The sequence below is a fragment of the Muscardinus avellanarius genome (assembly GCF_963383645.1).
Source record: "Muscardinus avellanarius genome assembly, chromosome: 12".
Taxonomy (NCBI): domain Eukaryota; kingdom Metazoa; phylum Chordata; class Mammalia; order Rodentia; family Gliridae; genus Muscardinus; species Muscardinus avellanarius.
Window position 1 is genome coordinate 60,570,638 of NC_137798.1, and position 22,334 is coordinate 60,592,971.

Genomic DNA, 22,334 nt, shown 5'->3' on the forward strand with positions numbered 1-22,334 from the left:
TATAAACATAGAATGCCCCTGGGTTCAGTCCTTGTCCTGCAAATATTACTAGAGGAAGGTCTGTGCTACCATTGCTTATAGGCCAATGTTTGGGAGATGAGAATTGGTAGGAAGGAATCTAGGGCTGGCACCGTGGAAGATGGAGGGGAGGCTAGCTTCATCAAAACTCCATCTTGGGAAACTCAGGGACACAAAAGGCTTTTATAGGGAAAAAGGAGTAGTAGAGCAAGAAGGCCGTGTGCTGAGCTATGGGGGCTGAGGGATGTCTTTGTCATCCAGGGTTCATGTGTCTCCTTTTTTCTTATACACAATCTGAAATGTACCTTGCACCTTGACCTCCTGGGAGTTAGCGCCTATACTTCTTTTTAAGACAGTACTTTTCTACATGTTAACCTTAAGTTTACATACTTTGTGTTGGTTAATAATAAAACTAAAAACTTAGAGCATTACAAAAGTCACCAGATGTTTTGGGTTCTATAAATCTAAAGAAATTTTTAGTAGCTAGCATCTTAATCACCTAGGTCTGGCTTCTCTAAAATTTAGAATGGCAGGGATTACAACATTCGCAAAAGGCTTAGAGAAGGGCCACACTTTATGGAAGGGCAAAAGGAGGGAACAGTGAAGGACAACTCCAAAGGAGCTGCCCTGTTATAGTAGATATGAAAGGGAGCAAAACTTAGTCTTTCCTTTTAGAACTGACCTTCTAGTGGAGAAGGAAATACCAGTTTGGACACAGATCAGAAGGGAGAGAGGGATGTGCTGCAGAATATAGGTAAAGCAAGGATAAAGGGAAATAATATTTATAGGGACAGTCAAGGAGTGCCTCTGAGATGACATTTGAGCAAGAATATAGAAAGAGTTAAAAGAATGAGTGATCACTTCAGCAGCACATATATTAAAATTAGAATGATAGAGAAGATTAACATAGTCTCTGTGCAAGGATGACATGCAAATCTTTGAAGCATTCCGTATTGGAACAAAGGATGCTGGGTTAATAAATTGCTTCATTTGTTTAAAAAATTAATTCTATAGGATGTTTTTTGTAATAACAGGCTCCTATCTTCAGTGAGTGTACTAATTTTTTTTTTATAGTACTGGGGATTGAATCCAGGGGCATTCTACCTCTGAGATATACCCCCAGTCCTATTTTATTTTTACTTTAAAACAGGATCTCACTAAGTTGTAGAGGGCCTCACTAAGTTGCTGAGGTTGGCTTTGAATCTGTGATCCTCCTGTTTCAGCCTCCTAAGTACTGGTATTACAAGTGTACACCACCACCCCGGCTGAGCATAAATTTTGAGATGACTCTCAGAAAATGAGGGAAGAATTGGGTAGTGGTGGGTCAGATCAGATATCTTGAAGAGAAATATAATCCAGTAAATCATCATCTAGAAAGATTTGAAATAGTCAAGGGAGCTAGTTCAAATTCAGAAGAATAAATACCTAGGAAGTTAAATTACATTCAGTTTTATCAACTGAAGAAAATATGTAATAAATCAGTTGGATGATCTTAAAGAATGTTTAACCAGGTTTTATGTTTCTTGACACTTTTGAATCTTTTCCTTTTTATTTTTTATTTTATTTATTTATTTTTGGTGGTACTGGGGTTCCTGGAGGCCCTTCTACCTCTGGGCTACACTCCCAGACCTATTTTTACATTTTTTATTTGGAAACAGGGTCTCCTAAACCAGCGCGTGCAGCTGGCTTCGAATTCTATCAAATTTCTACAAATGTCAAAAACAAAGAAAATCCTCTAACTCATCAAATTATTACTGAATAGAAAATATTACTGAGAAGAAATACAGTGAAAGAAATAAATTTTTAAAAAGGAAGAGATTCGCCGGGCGTGGTGGCGCACGCTTGTAATCCCCGTGCTTGGGAGGCAGAGACACAGGAGGATCGCGCAGGTTTGAAGCCAGCCATGTGCGCTGGCTTAGAAGACCCTGTTTCTAAATAAAAATATAAAATAGGTCTGGGAGTGTAGATCGGAGGTAGAAGGGCTTCCAGGAACCCTAGTACCACAAAAAAAAACAATAAAATAAAAAATAAACATAAAGAAATAGATAATACATATAATTTTTATTTCATACTAGAGATTAAACCCAGGGACATTCTACCTCAGAGTTATGCCCCTAGCCCTTTTTTTATTTTGAAAAGGATCTCTCTTAAGGGGCTACAGCTGTCCTCCAACCCATGATCCTCCTGTCTCAGCCTCCCAAGTACTAGGATTACAGGTGTGTGCCACTATGCTCAGTGCCACTATGCTCAGCTTAAATATTATTTCGATATTAGTTTGGTAATGATTGATAGTCTGATAATGGTTTGGAAAACTGAATTAAAACATGGAATATAAGTGCTCACTATGGATTCTTTTGTATTTGATATTTAAAAAAAAAATACTGATAACTCATCCTTACTGCTTTTCTCCTTCTAAACTGTTGTTGAGCTGGGCATGGTGGCGAACATTTCTAATCCTAGCATTTGGGAGACCGAGACAGGAGGATTGTGGTTTGCGGACAGCCTCAGCTACTTAGTGAGGCCCTTTGCAACTCAGTGAGACCCTGTTTCAAAATAAAGAATAAAAAATAGCACTGGGGTGCGGGGGTTTAGCTCTGAAGTAGAATGCCCTTAGTACCACAGGGGAAAAAAAAAAAGAAAACCAAAACCAAAAAAAAAAACTGTTGTTGAAACTTTTGTTCACATATTGTTTAACTTGTATTTTGCCTTCATTAAATCAGGGTGTCTGCCGGGCGTGGTGGTGCACGCTTGTAATCCCCACGCTTGGGAGGCGGAGACAAAGGATTACACAAGTTCAAAGCCAGCCTCGCTGTTTTAAGAGACCCTGTTTCCAAATAAAAAAGTATAAAAATAGGTCTGGGAGTGTAGGCCGGAGGTAGAAGGGTTTCCAGGAACCCCAGCACCACCATAATTAATAAACAAATGTGTCTAACACATTGAAACATATGTGGGTGTAAATATTTAATAAATTCAGGGACTAAGCCGTTTGTGGTGGCGCATGCTTGCAATCCCAACATTTGGGAGGCCGAGACTGGAGGATCACGGTTCACGGACATCCTCAGCTACTTAGTAAGTGGAGCCCTTTGCAATTCGTTGAGACCCTGTTTCAAAATAAAGAGGTCAAGGGGTGTAGCTCAGAGGTTGAATACCTCTGGATTCCATCCCCAGTCCTGCAAAAAAAAAAAAAAAAAAAAAAATTCAGGAACTGGTTGGGCATGGTGGCATATACCTGTAATCCCAGTTCTTGGGTGGCTGAGACAGGAGGATTGCAGGTTTGCAGACAGCCTCAACAGTTAGTGAAGCCCTCTGCAACTTAGATAAACAAATAAATTCCGGAACTAAGAACATCCTATTTGAATATGCTTAAGTGTTTTTTTCCACTAGTCATTACATTCATAATATAAATTGTTACAGTAACTATTACTATAAAGCATGGAATGGAGAAGCTTTTAAAGGGTCTACTTGAGTGTGAACCAAGGTCTGTACTATAACTTACACATAACATTCCAGGTAGCTGAGTGTGGTGGCACACACTTGTAATCCCAGCATTTGGGACAGCCTCAGCTACCTAATAAGGCCCTCTGCAACTTAGTGAAACCCTGTTTCAAACTAAAGAGTAATAAAAATAGGTTAGCGTGGAGGTAGAATGCCCCTGGGTTCTATGCCGGTATGAAAAAAAAAAAAAAAAAAAGATTCCAGGTAATGCAGGTTAGCTTCTGTTTTGCCTCCTGGCCATGTCTAGTTATTTGTTAAACATTCTAGAAGGCTTTTGGTTAAAAATTTCATTCTCAGATTCTTTTACTTTGCTTTCTAAAACTGGTAGAGAAACGTGGTTTAATACATAATTGAATTGAATAATAGTCCTGAAGTAAGACCTACTGCTGAATGTTTTCATAGTGAGAACTTGGGGCATCTCTATTATTTCATATTTTTGTAAGGTAAAATGTGTTATGTTTTGAAATAGAAAATGTTGACCTTTGATGAAATGGCTACATTTGTGATTACTGGGATCCTGAGCAAGTTTCATTTTTTGAACTTTTACCTCTTTTTCCTGCGTATTACAAGTTGAGAGTCAAAAAATGCTGAGGGGGTTGAGGCACAATTGTGGTGACATGAGGACCACCAGGGAATAGAGGTTGGGGAGAAAGAGCGATTAGTTGGTACCGTACTCCCAGATGCAAATGATCTAGGAATAGAAAAAAGGGCTGAGTGAGATATTTATGAAAATACTTTGTAGATTTGAAACATTCTGTGCAGCTAAGACTCCCTTATGTTTAGGGAAAGGATGTATGTTTGTTCATTCTCTTTCCAATGAGATAGAGTTAGCTACAAGGCAACCTTGCCCAGGCACTGGAGCCTGCTGGAGGTAGAAAGGAAATGGTTAGATCATGATTCACAAATTCTAGCAGTTTGTGAGCCATAATTGCTATTATTTGTTTTTACTCATAGCCCTTTTCTATAAGATTGGCAATAGGGAAGAGAGAATAGGCATATTACTGGAACTGTGGGGCAAGGGAATTTTATTATCATTTCTGTAACCATATTTCCTTTAACTTCTACGTAGCCTCTTGGCTTTGTTGTTTGATATGTTATAGTTTTGCCATCTCTTATTCCAGAACTGAGATGTGTTCTTTGGTATCAGATTCTCCTTTGTGGTTTGGTTTGTTAGTAATTGAAGTACTAAAGGCTTGGGTGTGAACTGTGCACATTAGAACCAGGGAAGTTGGGATTTTCTATTAAAGTAATTAATAAAGTAGGTGGTCTTAAAAATACATAAGCTATGATACAGAAATATCCAAGACATGATATAGGACACAGTATAGTTATGTTTTTGTAACATAAATCTTAAAGTAGAAGTATTTTTAAGCTCCTTGATGTCTTTTTTCCTTTCTAGTTTGGGTGTGTAGGAGTAGGTCAGAAATTTTATTAATGCTGATGCCGGCTTGGCTTCTTGTTATTTTTTTTATTTAATCTATCTAAACATGACGCTAGACAGCTGTGTTTAATATAAAGAATCATGGGAAAACTTTACAATATTTCTTGTTTAGGACTTGGTGTCTTTGTGTCTTAGTTTTTTTTTTCTTCTTTTTCAGTACTAGGGATGGAACCTAGGGGCTTTTTTTCTTTATTTTCTTTTTTTTTTTTTTTTTTGAAGTACTGGGGTTGGAACCCAGGGGCATTCTACCTCTGATCTACACCCCCAGCCCTATTTTTATTCTTTATTTGGAAACAGGGTCTCACTGAGTTGTGAAGGGCCTCACTAAGTAGCTGAGGCTGGCCCCAGCTGGGATTATAAGTGCATCACCACACGCAGCTTTGTTTTAGTATTTAAAATGTGAGGAGGGTTGCCTAACTCATAGTCTAGTCAAACTGATAGTATTGAGTTAAATAACTTTATTTTGGAGGTATTTGTTTTCGTAAAGCTGATTAGTAGGATTTCCTTTAAAATCTGATATTGCATAGGAATTTTTTTTTGATAACTGGAGTACTGGAAAAAAGCTGCTCAAGCCAAAGTATTTTTTACCTTGTAGAAAAGTCACCAGGATTGAGTGACCATAGGACCTGGACAACACCCTCTGTTTCTTAAACTCCTCCTTCTTCTCTCCTCTCTGAGAAAAGTCACTGGATCAGGAAATGATGGTAGAATTGCTTAGTTGCATCAACTTCCTGGACTGCTCAGGTATTGATTAGGCAGACTACTGAATTGTTTCACTTGAGATTCTTGATGATTAGCTAGTTTTTCAGTTTGACATTGATTTACTCTAATGAATGTTTGCTGTGTATAAGGCGCTGTGCTGCATGCTCTGTGAAGGATCCCCAAAAGAATAAGACTGTTCCTACTGTGAGGACAGAGGAAATGGTGTGTCCCAGGGAATGCCTTGTTCTGAGAATTCAGAGGAGGCATATAGTAGCCAGCCCTTCATAATTACTGATGGGGTGGCAGCAGGACAATGGATGAGGGCTGGGCAAGGAAGGGCCCAGTTAGATAAGTGATTTTAGTAGTTCCCAGTTGGTAAAGGGTGATAAAGATGTTAACAGATTAGAAAAGTTGAGTGACCAGTATCAGGCCACTGAATTGGAGGGGCAAAATAGAGAAACTAAGTTAGTAGGCTCTTAATTGAAACCCTGAAGCTGGGTATGGTGGCATACTTCTGTAATTCCAGTACTTAGGAGACTAAGACAGGAAGATCATAAGTTTGAAGCCAGCCTCAACAACTTAGACCCTGTTTCAAAATAAAAAATAAAAAGAAGCTGGGCGTGGTGGCACATGTGTGTAATCCTAGTACTTTGAAGGCTGAGACAGGAAGATTGTGACAGCATCAGCTACTTAGGCCCTCTGCAACTTAGTGAGACCCTGTTTCAAAATAAAGAATAAAAACTAGGGCTGGGAGTATAGCTCAGAGGTAGAATGCCTCTGGGTTCTTGTTTCAAAGTAAAGAATAAAAAATAGGGCTGGGGGTGTCGTTCAGAGGTAGAAAGCCCCTGGGTTCCATTCCCAGTACCACAAAAAATAAGAAATAAAAATAAATAAAAACGGCTGAGTGTATAGCTCAATGATAGAGCACCTCTGCAATCCCCAGCACCCCCACACACACAGAGGCCTTAAGATTTCTCCTGAATCCTATCAGAATTGTTTATGTATGCACTTTGGCCCCCGTGGCTTTCCCCCCAAAAAATACTTGAACACTTTTTTAAATTCTGAAAAGGGTCTTTCATACAAAAAATAACTCACAACTCTTATCAACCTTTGGTGACTGAGAGGGTGGTGAAACTGTAGAGAAATAAGGAAGTCTTGTGGTAGAGCAAAACTTTTCTTAGGGAAGGAGGGTGGGATGTGGGGAATACGATTTATGAAATAGTTCTTAGAGGGATGCGGCTTGCCTGGGTTTCACACTAAGCCCGTTAGATAGAACTAATGCTGTAGATCGAGGGACTGTGAAGGGTAGTTGTTTTCAGTCCAAAGAGTCTCTTAACCATCATTATTTCCCCTCCTATTTACAGAGATGATTGAGGATGTAGCAGACTAGAATGCTATTACAGTGTGTGTGTGTGTGTGTGTGTGTGTGTGTGTATGTGTGTGTGTGTGTGTTACTGAGGGTGGAACCCAGGGGCTTTTCTACCTCCGGGCTATACTCTCAGACCTATTTTATACTTTATTTGGAAACAGGGTCTCACTAAGTAGCTGAGGCTGGCTTCGAACCTGTGCGATCCTCCTGTCTCAACCTCCCAAGCTCTGGGATTACATGCGTGCGCAACCATACCCGGCTTGTGGTTTTTTTTTTTTTTTTTTTTTCAAGTTGTTTTCTATTTACTTCTTGTTCAGTTTTCAGTAACATGTTAAAAAAAAAAAAAGGAAAAGTAGATTCAGGGACTAACTAGATAGACTGCTCATTTAGGTTGTAGAATGGGAGAATGAAAGTCATATGTACTTAACTAAGAAATGGGTTGATCAGTCTATATCACTGTTGTTGTTGTTTTCAGTACCAGGGAATGAATCCAGGGGCATTCTACCTCTGAGCTACACCCCCAGTCCTATTTTTAATTCTTTATTTTGAAACAGGGTCTCACTAAGTTGCAGAAGGCCTCACTGTGTAGCCGAGGCTGGCTGCAAACCTGCAGTCATCCTATCTCAGCCTCCCAAGTACTGGGGTTATAAGTATATACCACCACTATGCCAGGTTTCAGGGGTTTGTTTATTTTCCTTCCTGTGTATCCTCCACATTCCTCTCTTCCTCTCTCTTTTTTCCGAATTTTAGATACTGGGGATGTAACCCAGGGCATTCTAATGCCAAGCTATACCCTAGCCGTATTTTATTTTTTATTTTGAAACAATGACTTGCTAAACTGCTGAGACTGACCTTGGACCTCTGATCCTCCTATCTCAGCCTCCCAAATACTGGGATTACAGTTGTATGCCATCACCTTTTCTTTCTTAAGTGCTTTCTATTTACTTCCTGTTCACTCTTCAGTCCTTCCTGTATACTCTTAAGTCTCTTAATGTATAGGCCCTCCCATCTCTCTCTTTGTTTAAAGTTGGAATTTGTTTGAAGAATCTATCTAGGCTTTTTGTTGTTGTTTCATAGTTTGTAGCAATCCAGATTTTGTTGTTTTGTATCCCTCTGGTATTGTTCAGTACCTGTCTGCTGTATTTACTGTAAACTGGCAGCTGGCTCTATAGGATTGACCAGAAGAGAATTGATGTTTTCTTTGTAAAGTGCGTTTCCCTCTGCATTAGGAGTCTTGTAATGTTTGGTTGTGTTTCAGTTTTGTGATGTCAGTAGTCTAGATCCATTAATTTAGTAAAAGTTGGAAAATGGTGATATATAATTTTGTTATTCCATTTATTGATTGATTATAGTACTGGAGCTTGAACCCAGAGCCTTGAATATGCTAGGCAATAGCTCTATCACTGAGATATAACCTGTGGCCCCCCCCCCCCCATTTTAAATTTAAAGACAGAGTCTCACTAAATTGCCCAGGCTGATCTTGAACTTGCAATCCTCCTGCCTTTGCCTCCTGAATAGGTAGAAATAGAGGTATCTTCCACAAGGCCTGGCTTTTAATTTATTCTTGTATGTATGTGTGTGTGTATGTATATATTGGTACTGGGGATTGAACTCAGGAGCATTTTATCTCCAAACAACATTCCCAGATCTCCCTTTGCCATTAAATTTAAAAAATTTGAAACAGTCTCTCACTAATTTGCTGAAGGTCTTGCTAAATTGTTGAGGCTGGTCTTGAACCTACATTCCTCCTGTTTCAGCCTTCCAATTACTGGGATTACAAGTGTGCGCCACCATGCCTGTCTTCATTTATATTTTGATGTTCATTGTAGCAGTCTCTAGCAATTGTAGGTTCTTCCACCAGCTTGGGAAACTGTGATGTGCTATAGTTTGGTGTGGTTTGGCATTAAGTCATAGGAATAAGAGGAAATTATGAGTTACATGTGCACTGGTTTAACTTAGAAATTGGCATGGTAAGTTTAACCAAACATAATATTTTGATTTGTCCCAATCCTTAACTGTTATTTAATAATTTATAACAGTCAGAGCAAGTGTTCTTCCAAAGTCTCCTCTTTCCTCCCTACTTCAAGAAAGGGGGGAGGAGGCAGAGGATCTCTGTTAACTTACATAATATCTCTAATTCAGTTTATTTATTGTGGTGCTGGGGTTTGAACCCATGGTGTTCTACCTCAGAACTCTACTCCAGCCTGCCTGTCTTTCCTTCCTTCCTTCCTTCCTTCCTTCCTTCCTTTCTCCCTCCCTCCCTCCCTCCCTCTCTTTCTTTCTTTGCTGGGGATTGAACCCAGAAGCATTCTATCCTTGAGCTACACCCATATTGGAAACAGAGCTTGGAGGTCAACTGCCCCTGCGTTCCATCCCCAGACCTGGAAAAAAAAAATGGAAACAGGGTCTTGCAAGGTTGCTGAGAGCCTCACTAAGTGGCCAGGGCTGGCTTCAAACCTGCAATCATCCTGTTTGTCTCAGTTTTCCAGTATTGGGATTCCAGGTGTGCACCAGCATGCCCAGCTTCTTTTTTGAAACAGTTTTATAAGTTGTTGAGGGCCTTGCTAAGTTACTGAGGCTGGTCTCAAATCTCTGATCTTCCTGTTTCATCCTCCCTAGTACTGGAATTACAGGTTTGTGCCACCATGCTAGGCTAATTCAGTATTTTCAAATACTGTCAGACTGATCTAAGTATCAATTCTTTTGTGATCATAGTTCAATGTAATAGCTGTCTTTCCTAACTTGTCATATTCCTTTTTAATGTATTTTGGATGTTTTGTTGTCTCACCAAGCTTATCATAATAAGCCTTCGATTATTTTCTGGAAATGAGCTTTGTTTGGTCTTTAATATTAATTTTATATCATAAATAAAGATAACCTTGAAGTTGTTGTCTTTAAATACATAGTGAATTCTAAAATGGAAGCTGTGAACAATGAGTTCTTGAAACCGTGCATGTTTCCAAATGCCATTCTCCATATTACTCACCCAGCTCTCCTGAGGCAAAATCTAGATATTCCAGCAAAAGGCTTTAAAATAGAGAATGTTCCTTTAAAGTTGGATGTAGTGGCACATTGCTGTAGTCTCTGCTACATGGAAGGCTGAAGCAGGAGGATCCTTGGAGCCTGGGAATTGAAGACCAGCCTAGGTAACCCAGTGAGTGAGATCCCATCTCAAATAAAAGAAAAAAAAGTGAACTCCCTCTCTGGAAAAGTTAGCCTTCTAAAATTTGAAGCTCAATTTGAGAAATACTGTCTTTTCTCACCTATGTTTTATTTTTTAGTACTCTGTGGGAGTTGGATGCATTCTGTCAGTGCTTGGAGGCATATGGAGGGGGGAGGCATTTCTTATGCCTCTGCCTGTATTCACACCCTCTTAGTCTTGATACATTTTCCCATTTAAGAACCATGGAAGTAGCTTTTAAATACTTGTAGACTAATATGTGATATGCCTGTGTTAATGCATCAGTATTCTGTATAGAGGTAGGGGTGTGTGTGTGTGTGTGTGTGTGTGTTTTTGTTTTTTGTTTTTCTACCTTCCAGCTACACCCCCAGCCCTATTTTTTAGTCTTTTTTGACATTTTTATTTATCTATTTATTTTTTATTTTTATGTGGATCATATTGAAAATGGCATACATTCAGACTGTGCTTGGTGCTCTCTCACCCTGCCACTTCCTCTACCCTCCCTCCCAACAACGAGTGTCCGGTTAACCATGCTATATTCATGCTTTTACTCATATTTGGATGTAGCCCCTCCATTAAATCAACCTCAGCCTTCTTCCTCTCTTACCCTTCCATTCTAGCTTTGCTGAGATTTCCCCTCCATTATCTGGAGTCCCTCTGGTATTCCTAATACTCCCTAGTTTGGGCATTTTAGAGAAAACATATGTCCCTTCTCTTTCTGTGCTTGGCCGATCTCACTTAACATAATAATGTTCTGCTGGTCTTTCCATCTTCTTGCAAATGACATGAATTTGTTCTTTTTTATTGCAGAGTAGAATTCCATTATGTGTATTTCCCATAATTTTGCAATCCATCTGTTGATGGAGATCTAGGTTGGTTCCATATTTTGACTATTATAAATTGTGCTGCTATGAACATGGGTATGCATATGTTACTGCAGTTCTCTGATTTCAGCCCCTTTGGAAAGATACCCAGGAGTGGTATAGCCAGATCATATGGTGGATCCATTCCCAGTTTTCTAAGGAATCTCCACACTAATCTCCTTAGCGGCTGAACTCGTTTGCACTCCCACCAACAGTGTAAAAGAGTTCCTCTTTCCCCACATCCTCGCCAGCATTTGTTGTTATTTGATTTCTTTATGCTTGCCACTTTGATTGGGGTTAGATGGAATCTCAGCATAATTTTGATTTGCATCTCCCTGATGGCTAATGATGTTGAGCATCCTTTCATGTATCTATTGGCCATTTGTATTTCTTCTTTTGTGAAGTGTCTATTCAGTTCAGTTGCCCATTTCTTGATTGGGTTATTTGTTCTGCTAGTGTAGAGTCTTTTGAGCTCTTTGTAATATTCTGGATATTAGCCCTCTATCCAAGTGGTGGCTGGTAAAAATCTTCTCCCATTATGTAGGCTTAGAAAAATCAGTCATGAATTTTATATGGAGAGAGAAAAAAAAAAAGACACAGAATATCCAAAGCAATCCTCAGCAATAAGAATCATGCAGGAGGCATTGCAATCCCTTACTTCAAATTATACTACAGAGCAATAGTTAAAAACAGCATGGTATTGGCACAACAACACACATATTGACCAGTGGAACAGACTAGAAGATAACGAAAACAAACCCACATACCTATGGTCAATTGATCTTTAACAATGGGGCCAAACTCATACACTGGGAAAAAAACCAGCCTTTTCAACAAATGGTACTAGGAAAACTGGCTATCCATTTATAGAAAGATGGAACTAAATCCTTAACTCTCACTGTGCACAAGAATTAACTCGAAACAGATCAAAGACTTAGAAATTAGACCAGAGACTGTGAAGTTATTAGAGGAGGGCATAGGCTCAGCACTCCAACATAACGCACAGGTAGTAACTTTCTCAACAAGACCTCCAAAGCGCAGGAAATTAAAGCAAGAATTAACATGTGGGATGGCATCAAACTAAAAAGTTTAGTCTTTTATTTTTGAAACAGGGTCTCACTGAGTTGCATAGAGCCTCACTAAGTAGCTGAAGCTACCGGTGAACCTTGATCCTCAGGTCTCCACCTCCCAAATGCTGGGATTACAAGCGTGCACCACCGCACCCAGCTCTGTATGGAGGTTTTATGTAGCATTTAAGAGAAACTGACTAAAATCACCGAAGCTTTTGTACTTTAATAACAATGTAAACACTAACACCTTTATTTGCTCCCTCACTAATGGTTATCTTATATTTATTTCCACTCTAAAGAAAAAAGGGAAAAAATGCTGACTTAATTTGAAAGATCAGAGCTCTTGGAATAGATGTTGTCAGAATTATGTGTCATAGTTGAGCCTAGAGTATTTTTGGTTTTAAAGATAGGATCTATGTTACTAAGGCATATACCTGTAGTCTCAGTTACTTTGGGTCCCACCTCAGTCTCCCATGTAGCTGGTTCTACAGGTATGTACCGCTGTGCCCAGCAAACCTACCTTTTTATATCCCTTCCCCACCCCCAGAAGTAGATATCCAAGAGATTGTTTTCTTTTAATCTAATTCTAATCTTAGTTTTATCATGACCTAGCTGTGGGTCTTCAAAAATCATTTTATATCCTCCTCTGCATTTACAAAAACAAGTATTTATTTTATTTTATTTTATTTTATTGGTGGTACTGGGGATGGAACCCAGGAGCCTTCTACCTCCGGGCTATACTCCCAGACCTATTTTATATTTTATTTGGAAACAAGGTCTCTTAAGCCAGCTGAGGCTGGCTTCAAATCTCTGCAATCCTCCTGTCTCAGCCTCCCAAGCACGGGGATTACAAGCGTGCGCCACCACGCCCGGCTCTAGGATTCATTTTATATAAATAGAAGTATGTTGTATAAGTTGCTAATTTGTGTAGTGGTCCAGTGAAGAAGGCTGTATAAGATGTTCTTTGAAAGCTTTTACAATTTTTAAAAAATGATGAATTTGCTGGATGTGGTGGCATCATACTTGTAATCCCAGTACTTGGGAGGCTGAGACAGGAGGATTGCAGGTTTGTGGCCAGCTTCAGCAACATCATGAAGGCTTCTACAACTCAGAGAGACCTGTTTTAAAATAATTAAGATCAAGCTGGGGTTGGGGGTGTAGCTCAGAGGTAGAATGGCCCCAACTTCAGCGTGCATGCACACACACACACATACACACACTGAATTTATTTACTGTATGTTTTTATTTTTCTGACATATAAATGAAGAATGGCTTTTATTAATAAATGATTCTGTGGTTTTTTTGTGTTTTTTTTTTTTTTTTTTTTTTGTGGTACTGGGGGTGGAACCCAGAGGCTTCCTACCTTCCAGGCTACACTCCCAGCCCTATTTTATATTTTATTTGGAAACAGGGTCTCACTAGGTTGCTGAGGCTAGCTTTGAACCTGTGCGATCCTCCTCTCTCAGCCTCCCAAGCATGGGGATTACAAGCGTGCACCACCACGCCTGGCTTAATGATTCTGTTTTGGAATTAGCATTCTTGTTCTTTCACTGAAGCAGAAAGATACAGAAAATGCTATAGCTTCTAACCTGTTTCAAAAGAGCTAAAGAAGCCAGGCATGGTGGTACACACTTGTAATCCCAGTACTTGGGAAGCTGAAATGGGAGGTTCACAGGTTTGCGGCCCACCTCAGCTACTTAGTTCAGCTTTCTGCAACTTAGTGAGACCCCGTTTCAAAATAAAAAGTAAAATGGGGCTGGGGGTGTAACTCGGAGGTAGAATGCCCCTGAGTTCATTCCCCCAGTACCACATATACAAAAACAAAAACAAAAAAACTAAGGAAGCTGGGCATGGTGGTGCAGTTTCACGGACAGCCTCAGCTATTTAGCTAGTCTGCAACTTAGACTGTTTCAAAAATAAAGAATAAAAATTTAGGGCTGAGGATGGAGCTCACAGGTAAAATGCCCCAGGTTTAATTCCCAGTTCTTTAAAAAAAAAAAAAAAGCCAAAAACTAAGAGAAGTTAGGAACTTGGCTTCCTGTTGAACTAAAATTTCAGGCCTTTCCCTATTCTAACCACATTCTGCCATTTGAGTCCTTATCATATTTACCTCTCTACATGAAAGCATTACTATGGCCCTTTAGATTTGTGGCATTTTTCATACACATCTTTTAAACAAAATTCACTTATCATATATGGCTTCATTTTAGGGTTGTACACTGTCTTTAGGTGAGAATTTTCTCAACTTTTTTTTTTTTTTTTGGTGGTACTGGGGGTGTAACCCAGAGGCTTTCTACCTCTGGGCTATACTCCCAGACCTTTTTTAAATATTTTATTTGGAAACAGGGTCTCACTAAGTTGCCGAGAGCCTCACTAAGCAGCTGAGGCTGGCTTCGAACCTGTGCGATCCTCCTGTCTCAGCCTCCCAAGTGCGGAGATGACAAGCGTGCGCCACCACGCCCGGCTTTTTCTCAACTTTTTAAGCTGAAATTAGACATGAGACTTCAAGGAATACTGGAATGATGGAAAACAAAATTTTGGCCATCATTGGAGTGAAATTGTTCACATCTTAATTAATTCATTGTTAATCTCACCATATTCCTGGAAAGAATTCAAGGTGATAGGTACATACAGAGACTCTCACAGCCTGAGCTGCTTTGGTTAGTGCCCTGCCATCTCCGCTGCTTCCCCAAGGCAGCCCACCACCAGTTGGGCACTATTCTTTATTTGACTTTGCTGCAGAGTGTACAGTTGGCTACTTCCCTCTCTTCCCTTTTGCAGCACTGGGAATTGAACCCAGGACTTAACACATGCTAGGCAAATGTTCTACCACTGAGCTATACCCCCAGCCCTGTTCCTTCCTTTTATGTGTTTTTTTTCTGATTATAGAAGGGTAATACATGTTCATTCTAGAAAATCTTAGAAAAAGATTGGTATTCTCTATCTGGAAAACTTATTTCCTCACTTTACTATTTCTGTGACAACTGTCTTCTCCTGTTTTTCTTCACCAGGCTGCCTAGTGGTTATCTTTGTTTTGCAGGCTCTCATGCCCTGTGTTTCTGAGAAATTGAACTTCTGCCTCCCTTGCTTCAAATCTGGCCAGCCACCTTGTCTCTATTCACTTGGAGGAATCACACTTTATGAAATTGCTGGTGCCGTAAGAGGAAGATGCGTGCTTGATGCCTCTCCTTCATCCTCCATTTTCAATGAATAGTTAAAATCTTGCTTGTTTGCCTGCCATCGCTCATGCTTAGCACAATAGCTCTTACTGTTACTATTTCTCACCTACCTGAGTTTCTCAAAGGCATAGCTTTTTTTTTTTTTTTTTTTTTTTGGTACTGGGGTTCCTGGAAACCCTTCCGCCGCCTCCGGGCTACACTCCCAGGCCTATTTTATACTTTTTTTATTTGGAAACAGGGTCTCTTAAGCCAGCAAGGTTGGCTTCGAACCTGCGCGATCCTCCTGTCTCTGCCTCCCAAGCGTAGGAATTACAAGCCTGCACCACCACACCTGGCAAGGCACAGCCATTTTAATCCTCTTAGGACTTTGTACATCTTCCTTCAGGGCTTAGCTTCGAAAGTCACGGCTTCTCAGACCTCTTCCTACCGCCTCAGGACTAAGCTTGGTGGCAGTGGCCCTCTTACCCTCTGCACACACTCTTTGCTTCTCTTTCTTCCCTCCTGCCATGGACTCAGGCAGCACTTGAAGGACACACAGCACATTATGTTGTAATTGTCTGTTTACTTTTCTGACTCAGTAAAGTAGCAACTAAACATAAGTATAACAGAAGTATACAGCCCAGAGTGGTTAGTAAATTTCTAACAAGTGGCTAGAAGGAAATGAGCATTTGTTGGGTGTTATTGAAGACTATTAGGTTTTATGGACCTAGTTGCTTTACATTTTTATTTTGGTGATATGATTGGCCTTCACCTACCTGATCCTGTGGTAATGGTCCTGTGAATAAGCTTCCAAAGCGAGAAGTATGGTAGGGAAGAGCAGGTGTGAAGCTGATAGGTGGGTGGGGTGGGCCTCAGCAGCCTTGCCTTGCATTGATAGAAGGTAGGTTTTCCTGAGCAGCATCAGTGTAGCAGAGATAAGGTAGCTGCTTAAAGTCTGGCAGTTAGGCTAGAGAAGAAGAGGAGGGCGCATTTAGTGACTTAGTGATTGGATGTGGGGGTGAGGGAGGGGGAATACAAGTGACTCAAGTTTCTGACTTGATGGGTTGGGCATGGGCTATCTGCTTGGTTTCTTGTTGGGTAGTTCCACCTTACCATAGCACAGTACCCAGCCCAAATCCAGAGCCCCATTGACACTCTTACTAACACATGACTGCCAAAGGCCATTCCAGCTTTACTCCGAGGTTAAAAACAGATGTTGGGCTCCATCCCTGATTCAGTGGGCCAGGGGTCAGGGGGTCTCCCTCCCTTCCTCCCTCCCTCCCTCCCTTCTTTCCTTCCTTCCTTCCTTCCTTCCTTCCTTCCTTCCTTCCTTCCTTCCTTCCTCCTCCTCCTCCTCCTCCTCCTCCTCCTCCTCCTCCTCCTCCTCCTCCTCCTTCTTCTTCTTCTTCTTCTTCTTCTCTCTCTCTCTCTCTCTCTCTCTCTCTCTCTCTCTCTCTCTCTTTCTCTCTCTCTTTGTAACAGGGCTTTCTGAAAGTCTAAGGAACACCTATGAATAGGTACAATAAACCTATATTTTATTTAAATTGCAAGAGAATGGGACTTGATTATGGATGATTTTTTTTTTTGGGGGGGTACTGGGGGTGGAACCCAGAGGCTTTCTACCTCCGGGCTATACTCCCAGACCTTTTTTTTTTTTTAATTTTTATTTGGAAACAGGGTCTCACTAAGTTGCTGAAAGCCTCACTAAGTAGCTGAGGCTGGCTTCGAACCCGTGCGATCCTCCTGTCTCAGCCTCCCAAGCGCAGGGATTACAAATGTGTGCCACCACGCCCGGCTATGGGTAAATTTTTAAAATACAATGATGAAGATATTGGCAACCATGGAAACCTAACTGGAACTTTCTGCAATGCCTGTGTGGTGTGGGTGGGCCTGGGATGGGGATGCAGAACTTGCTGCCATCTGTTATAGTCTGTTGAAGATCTAAAATTTTTATTTTATCTGGGCCTAATGATATGTGCCTATAATCCCAGTACTTGGGATGCAGAGACAGGAGGTTCACAGGTTTGAGGCCAGCCTCAATAATTTAGCTAGTTCCTCAGCAACTTAATGAGACCCTGTTTAAAAATGGCTGGGGCTGTAGCTCAGAGGTAGAATGCCTTTGGGTTCAATCCCCAGTACCAAAATAATAATAAAGTTTTTGTTTTATGGATTTTTATAGCAGATGCCTCTGGTGCCTCACATCCATATCCTCTTGGTCCACCACTGATTTCAACCAAAACATAGATTTCTCTCCAAGTCTTGCCAGTAACTTTCTGCCTTAGGGCCTTCAAGTGAAGGGGAGAGATTAACCCTAGGCAACCTTTAACCAGTGGAGGATGCCAGCAACACTTAAGTATTCCTTCAGGAACCATCTGAACCTCCATCTTCCAACAGTCATCTGTATTATGTATTCTTATTGGCCTTTCTTTTTCCCTGTTGGACCTTTGCTTTCCTCACTCTCTTCCCTGGGATCCCGTCCTGTTTTCATCTTGCTAAAACCTTATATACAAGCGATTGTCATTTGAGCTGACTTTACAGGTTAAGTGCAAGCAAAAGTTTTCCCTAATTACATTAGTTTCTTAATGTCCCTATCTGTCATTAATAGTGCCTAAAATAATGTGTGGGGGAGGAAGGTGAAGAGAACATATTGTGCAATGCAAAATAGCACACATATTGCTAAAGTTTAAATTTATTCATAGATACTCTGCAGTAAGATCATTATGTGAGAAATTTTTCCCCAACAACTTCCAATTTTTTCATTTCACGTATAGAGTGGTTGAAGGGATATGAAAAACCAGAAAATAGTTGGCACAAGAGACAGCACTAGATGATGTGCCTGTTTTATTCATTTATGTATTATCTTGTTCTTAAAGAATTCTGAGTGGTTCTTTTTGGGAAACTAAATCATAGAATATGATGATAGCTATTAAAAATGCTGTAGTGCATAGAGGCAGAAGATAGCTACAGATGGCTAGGATATAAATTGCCAGAGATCAGAAAGATCCTGATAAGATCTATTTCAGGGATTTCTTTTAAAAGACAGAGTACATGCTTTCAATGCAATTATTTCTTTTAACCTGGGTAGAAGATAGCCATATCCATGTTTCCTGGGACTTGAACCAGACAATCACTTTTATACTTTTTGGTTCACACTGATACCTAAAAGCAGTTACATAAAGACTGCCATCTTGTAGGAATTCTAAATGTTGTAGAGCAAATGTGAAGGAGTATGTAGAGTCATCTAAGATGTGTGTTTAAGATTGTGTCCTGGTTAGCCACAGTAGGTAAAAAATTTCTGTGCTTAGACATGCAGGTATTGTGGGATCTCACTCCCAGATATGTGGCTACAGATCTGAATTTTGGTCATTGTTAATTTTATAGGTATCCTTAGAAAACATTGTTTCCTCAGTCCATACCGCTATTGTAGCAGTGAGCTTGACATGATCATTATATTACTTAGCATTCAACCCCTCTGTTAACATTCCAGCTTAGAACAGAAAAGAAATTACTTGCCCAAGGTAAAATCACCCTATCTAGCTAATCAGTGATACAGCAGGGTATTAGAAATGCAGGCCTTTGTTATATAATCATCTTTCTGTCTCATTTCTGAAATAATTCTAGTATCAACCCCTGATCAGGGAGCAAAACAAAGCAGTTTTTCTGAACTAGCTTAAATATGAATTATAGATTCTATATTTCATTTAAGATATTTGTAGGGAATTTGATAAAGTTCTTATACAAATGGCTTATTTAGGAAATCAAACTTATTAGATGGACAAAAAAGTACACAAGCAAATAAGTGGTAGACATTGAAATAGTGACAATATGGTAATAGTTTAGAAAGCAATATATTAATTTTGATATGTAACCAATAAAATGTTAATTTGTGATGACCTGATGGTGTTTAAAATTCTATAGGTATATAAGAGTTCCTTTTATATTTTCTTCTGTTCTGTGTCTCATACTTAAGTGCTTTCACTAAGTTCAACTTTATTTAAAGGGTTAATTTTATCTATAGAATGTTAACTAATGTCAGTTTCTGGAACTCATTAATCAGATCTTTTTTTTTTTTTTTTTTTTTTTGGTGGTACTGGGGTTCCTGGAAGCCCTTCTACCTCCAGGTTACACTCCCAGACCTATTTTTACATTTTTTTAAAATTTGGAAACAGGGTCTCTTAAGCCTGCGTGCACGGCTGGCTTCGAACCTGCATGATCCTCCTGTCTCCGCCTCCCAAGCGCGGGGATTACAAGCGTGTGCCACCACACCCGGCTCAAATCAATTTTCTAACTGATACACCATGGAAAGTAGGTATTTTGCTTTTATTATACTTGAACTATACATTAAAAACTAGCTAAAATGAGTGTTGGTAAAGATCTAATAAACTGGTAGAAAACATTTCTCTCGCTAAAACTATCTAAGCTTAAGTTAAAGGAAATAATTTTCTTAAAAAATTATTCTCGACCAATTATGTTTTTCTCTCCTATAGGGTCTCTGTTATGCACCTAAAACCATATTGGAAACTCCAGAAGAAAGAGCGCCCTCTGGAAGTCATCAAGGATACTCTGAGAACTCCTATGAGTCACCAAAAGGCTGTAAATGATGAAAAAAGCAATGCTAGCTACATGAAACCAAGTGTCTTTCCTTCAACCCCTCTTGGCAAAGCATCATTTCGAAAACCTTTTGGGGTCCTTTCTCCAAATGTTCTGTGCAGCATGAGTGGAAAGAGTCCTGTAGAAAGTGGCTTGAATGTTAAAGCTAAAAAGAATGTGCCATCTGCAACAATCCACCAGGGTGAAGAAGGAGAAGGGCCACTTGATATCTGGGCTGTTGTGAAACCTGGAAATACCAAGGAGAAAATTGCGTTCTTTGCAGCCCACCAGTGTAGCAACAGAATAGGATCTATGAAAGTGAAAAGCTCCTGGGATATCGATGGGAGAGCTACTAAAAGAAGGAAGAAATCAGGGGATCTTAAAAAAGCCAAGATACAGTTAGAAAGGATGAGGGAGGTCAATAGCAGGTGCTACCAGCCTGAGCCATTTGTCTGTGGCATTGAGCACTGTTCTGTGCATTACGTGAGTGACAGTGGGGACGGAGTCTATGCTGGGAGGCCTCTGTCGGTTATACAGATGGTTGCCTTCCTTGAACAAAGAGCCAGTGCCCTGCTGGCTAGCTGTGCGAAAAACTGCACAAATCCACCTGCCATCATGAGGTTTTCTGGCCAACCCAGAGGTGTGCTCCCTGCCCCTGAGCCCTTCTCTGCCCCAGGAGCTTGTGAAGAACCCACAGAAAGGGGAAATCCTGAGGTTGGTGAAGCACAGAGTGAACCAGTCCGGGTCCTCGACATGGTGGCCAGGCTGGAGTCTGAGTGCCTGAAGCAACAGGGCCAGCGTGAGCCTGGAAGCCTGTCACGGAATAACAGCTTCCGTCGAAATGTGGGTAGGGTGTTTCTTGCAAATGGCACTCAGGCTGAGGAAAGCAAAACAAAAAAAGGCATCTTGGAGGCACCTGACACACAGGTGAATCCTGTGCAATCTGTTTCTGTAGACTGTGTGCCCTCAAGAGCTGACCCTTGTTCTCCTAAAGGGGATCGGGCTTGGGACAGTGCTCCTCAGGGCTGTTCCTCATTGCCAGCAGGTGTGAGCTTCCATGTGGACAATGCACAATTAGAGCCAGATCAGCATACTGCTGTGAAAATCAACAACAGGTATGATGTGGAAATGGCAGATGAACTTGATGGATTACCATTTTCTTCTCACATGTGTCCCCAAGCCACTGAATTGCCCACAGATGCTATTGAATATATGAGTAAAGAGCCAGTGTCACTTTCTAACCAAAACCCTGATCAGAGAAGAAAAGAATCTTTGTGCATTAGCATCACTGTGTCCAAGGTAGAGAAAGCCCAGCCTTCTAATTTAAACTCCCATGAAGAGCCACTTCCGGGGATGTTGTTTTTTTTGCCACCTTCTCAGCACCAGTTAGACTGTTCCCAGTTAAATGAAAGCACAGCACAAGAGTCTTTAGAGGCCAGCCAGCTTGAAGATGCAACTGAGGGTGACGGCACATCTGAGGAGAAAGGTCTTTCAGCTGAGCCACTTATACCACCAACTTCTGTGGTGGAAAGCACATTACCAGTACTTGAAGCATCCAGTTGGAAGAAGCAGGTATCTCATGACTTTCTGGAGACCAGGTTTAAAATCCAGCAGCTTCTGGAGCCTCAGCAGTACATGGCATTTCTACCCCATCACATTATGGTGAAAATATTCAGGTTACTTCCCACTCGGAGTTTAGTAGCTCTTAAATGTACCTGCTGCTATTTCAAGTTTATTATTGAATACTACAACATCAGGCCAGCAGATTCTCGCTGGGTTCGAGACCCACGCTATAGAGAAGATCCTTGCAAGCAGTGTAAGAAAAAATATGTGAAAGGGGATGTGTCCCTTTGCCGGTGGCACCCCAAGCCCTATTGCCAGGCATTACCCTATGGGCCTGGGTACTGGATGTGCTGCCATCGATCGCAGAAGGGCTTTCCTGGCTGTAAGCTGGGGCTTCATGACAATCACTGGGTCCCTGCCTGCCATAGCTTTAATCGGGCAATCCACAAGAAAGCAAGAGGGACTGAAACTGAAGAGGAATACTAAAATCCAGGTGAGAGGCAATTTAACAACAAAAAACCCACACAAACACCTGGATAAATCGTCAAGTGAGTATTGCCTCTCACTTACCACTGTAGGATAATCTGTACTTCATCAGGACTGCCATTGCTCAGGCATTTTTAAAACTCAATTTACCAGCTGTACAAGAAAACTGGTCTTGTGAGGTTTTATAATGGCGCCTCAACATTTGATCCAAGGGTGGTGGTATCCCATAGCTTGATTTACTTGGCTGTGAATACTGTTTTCCTTCATCAAATCCAACCTCAAAGGATGAAGACTTGCCACCATCAAAGACATTCCAGAGGAGTCCACTGCAGTCTATGCAGGCAGTCCCCAAACAGGGTTCCAGAAATGTTTCCAGCACTGGCACCGTATTTAAAATA

At 40.7% G+C, this 22,334-nt stretch overlaps 1 protein-coding gene across 1 annotated transcript in view; it reads left to right on the top strand.

The window, feature by feature from the left end:
• Positions 1 to 21,936, top strand: part of FBXO34 (F-box protein 34) — a gene marked incomplete at its 3' end in the record, with an annotated part of 70,145 nt that extends 48,209 nt beyond the window's left edge. The window contains exon 2 of the mRNA XM_080706969.1: positions 19,785 to 21,936. Within this exon, the coding sequence (XP_080563095.1) occupies positions 19,795 to 21,936 (2,142 nt within the window). The 5' untranslated portion in view covers positions 19,785 to 19,794. The remainder of the gene's footprint in view (positions 1 to 19,784) is intronic.
• Positions 21,937 to 22,334: the final 398 nt, after the last annotated feature.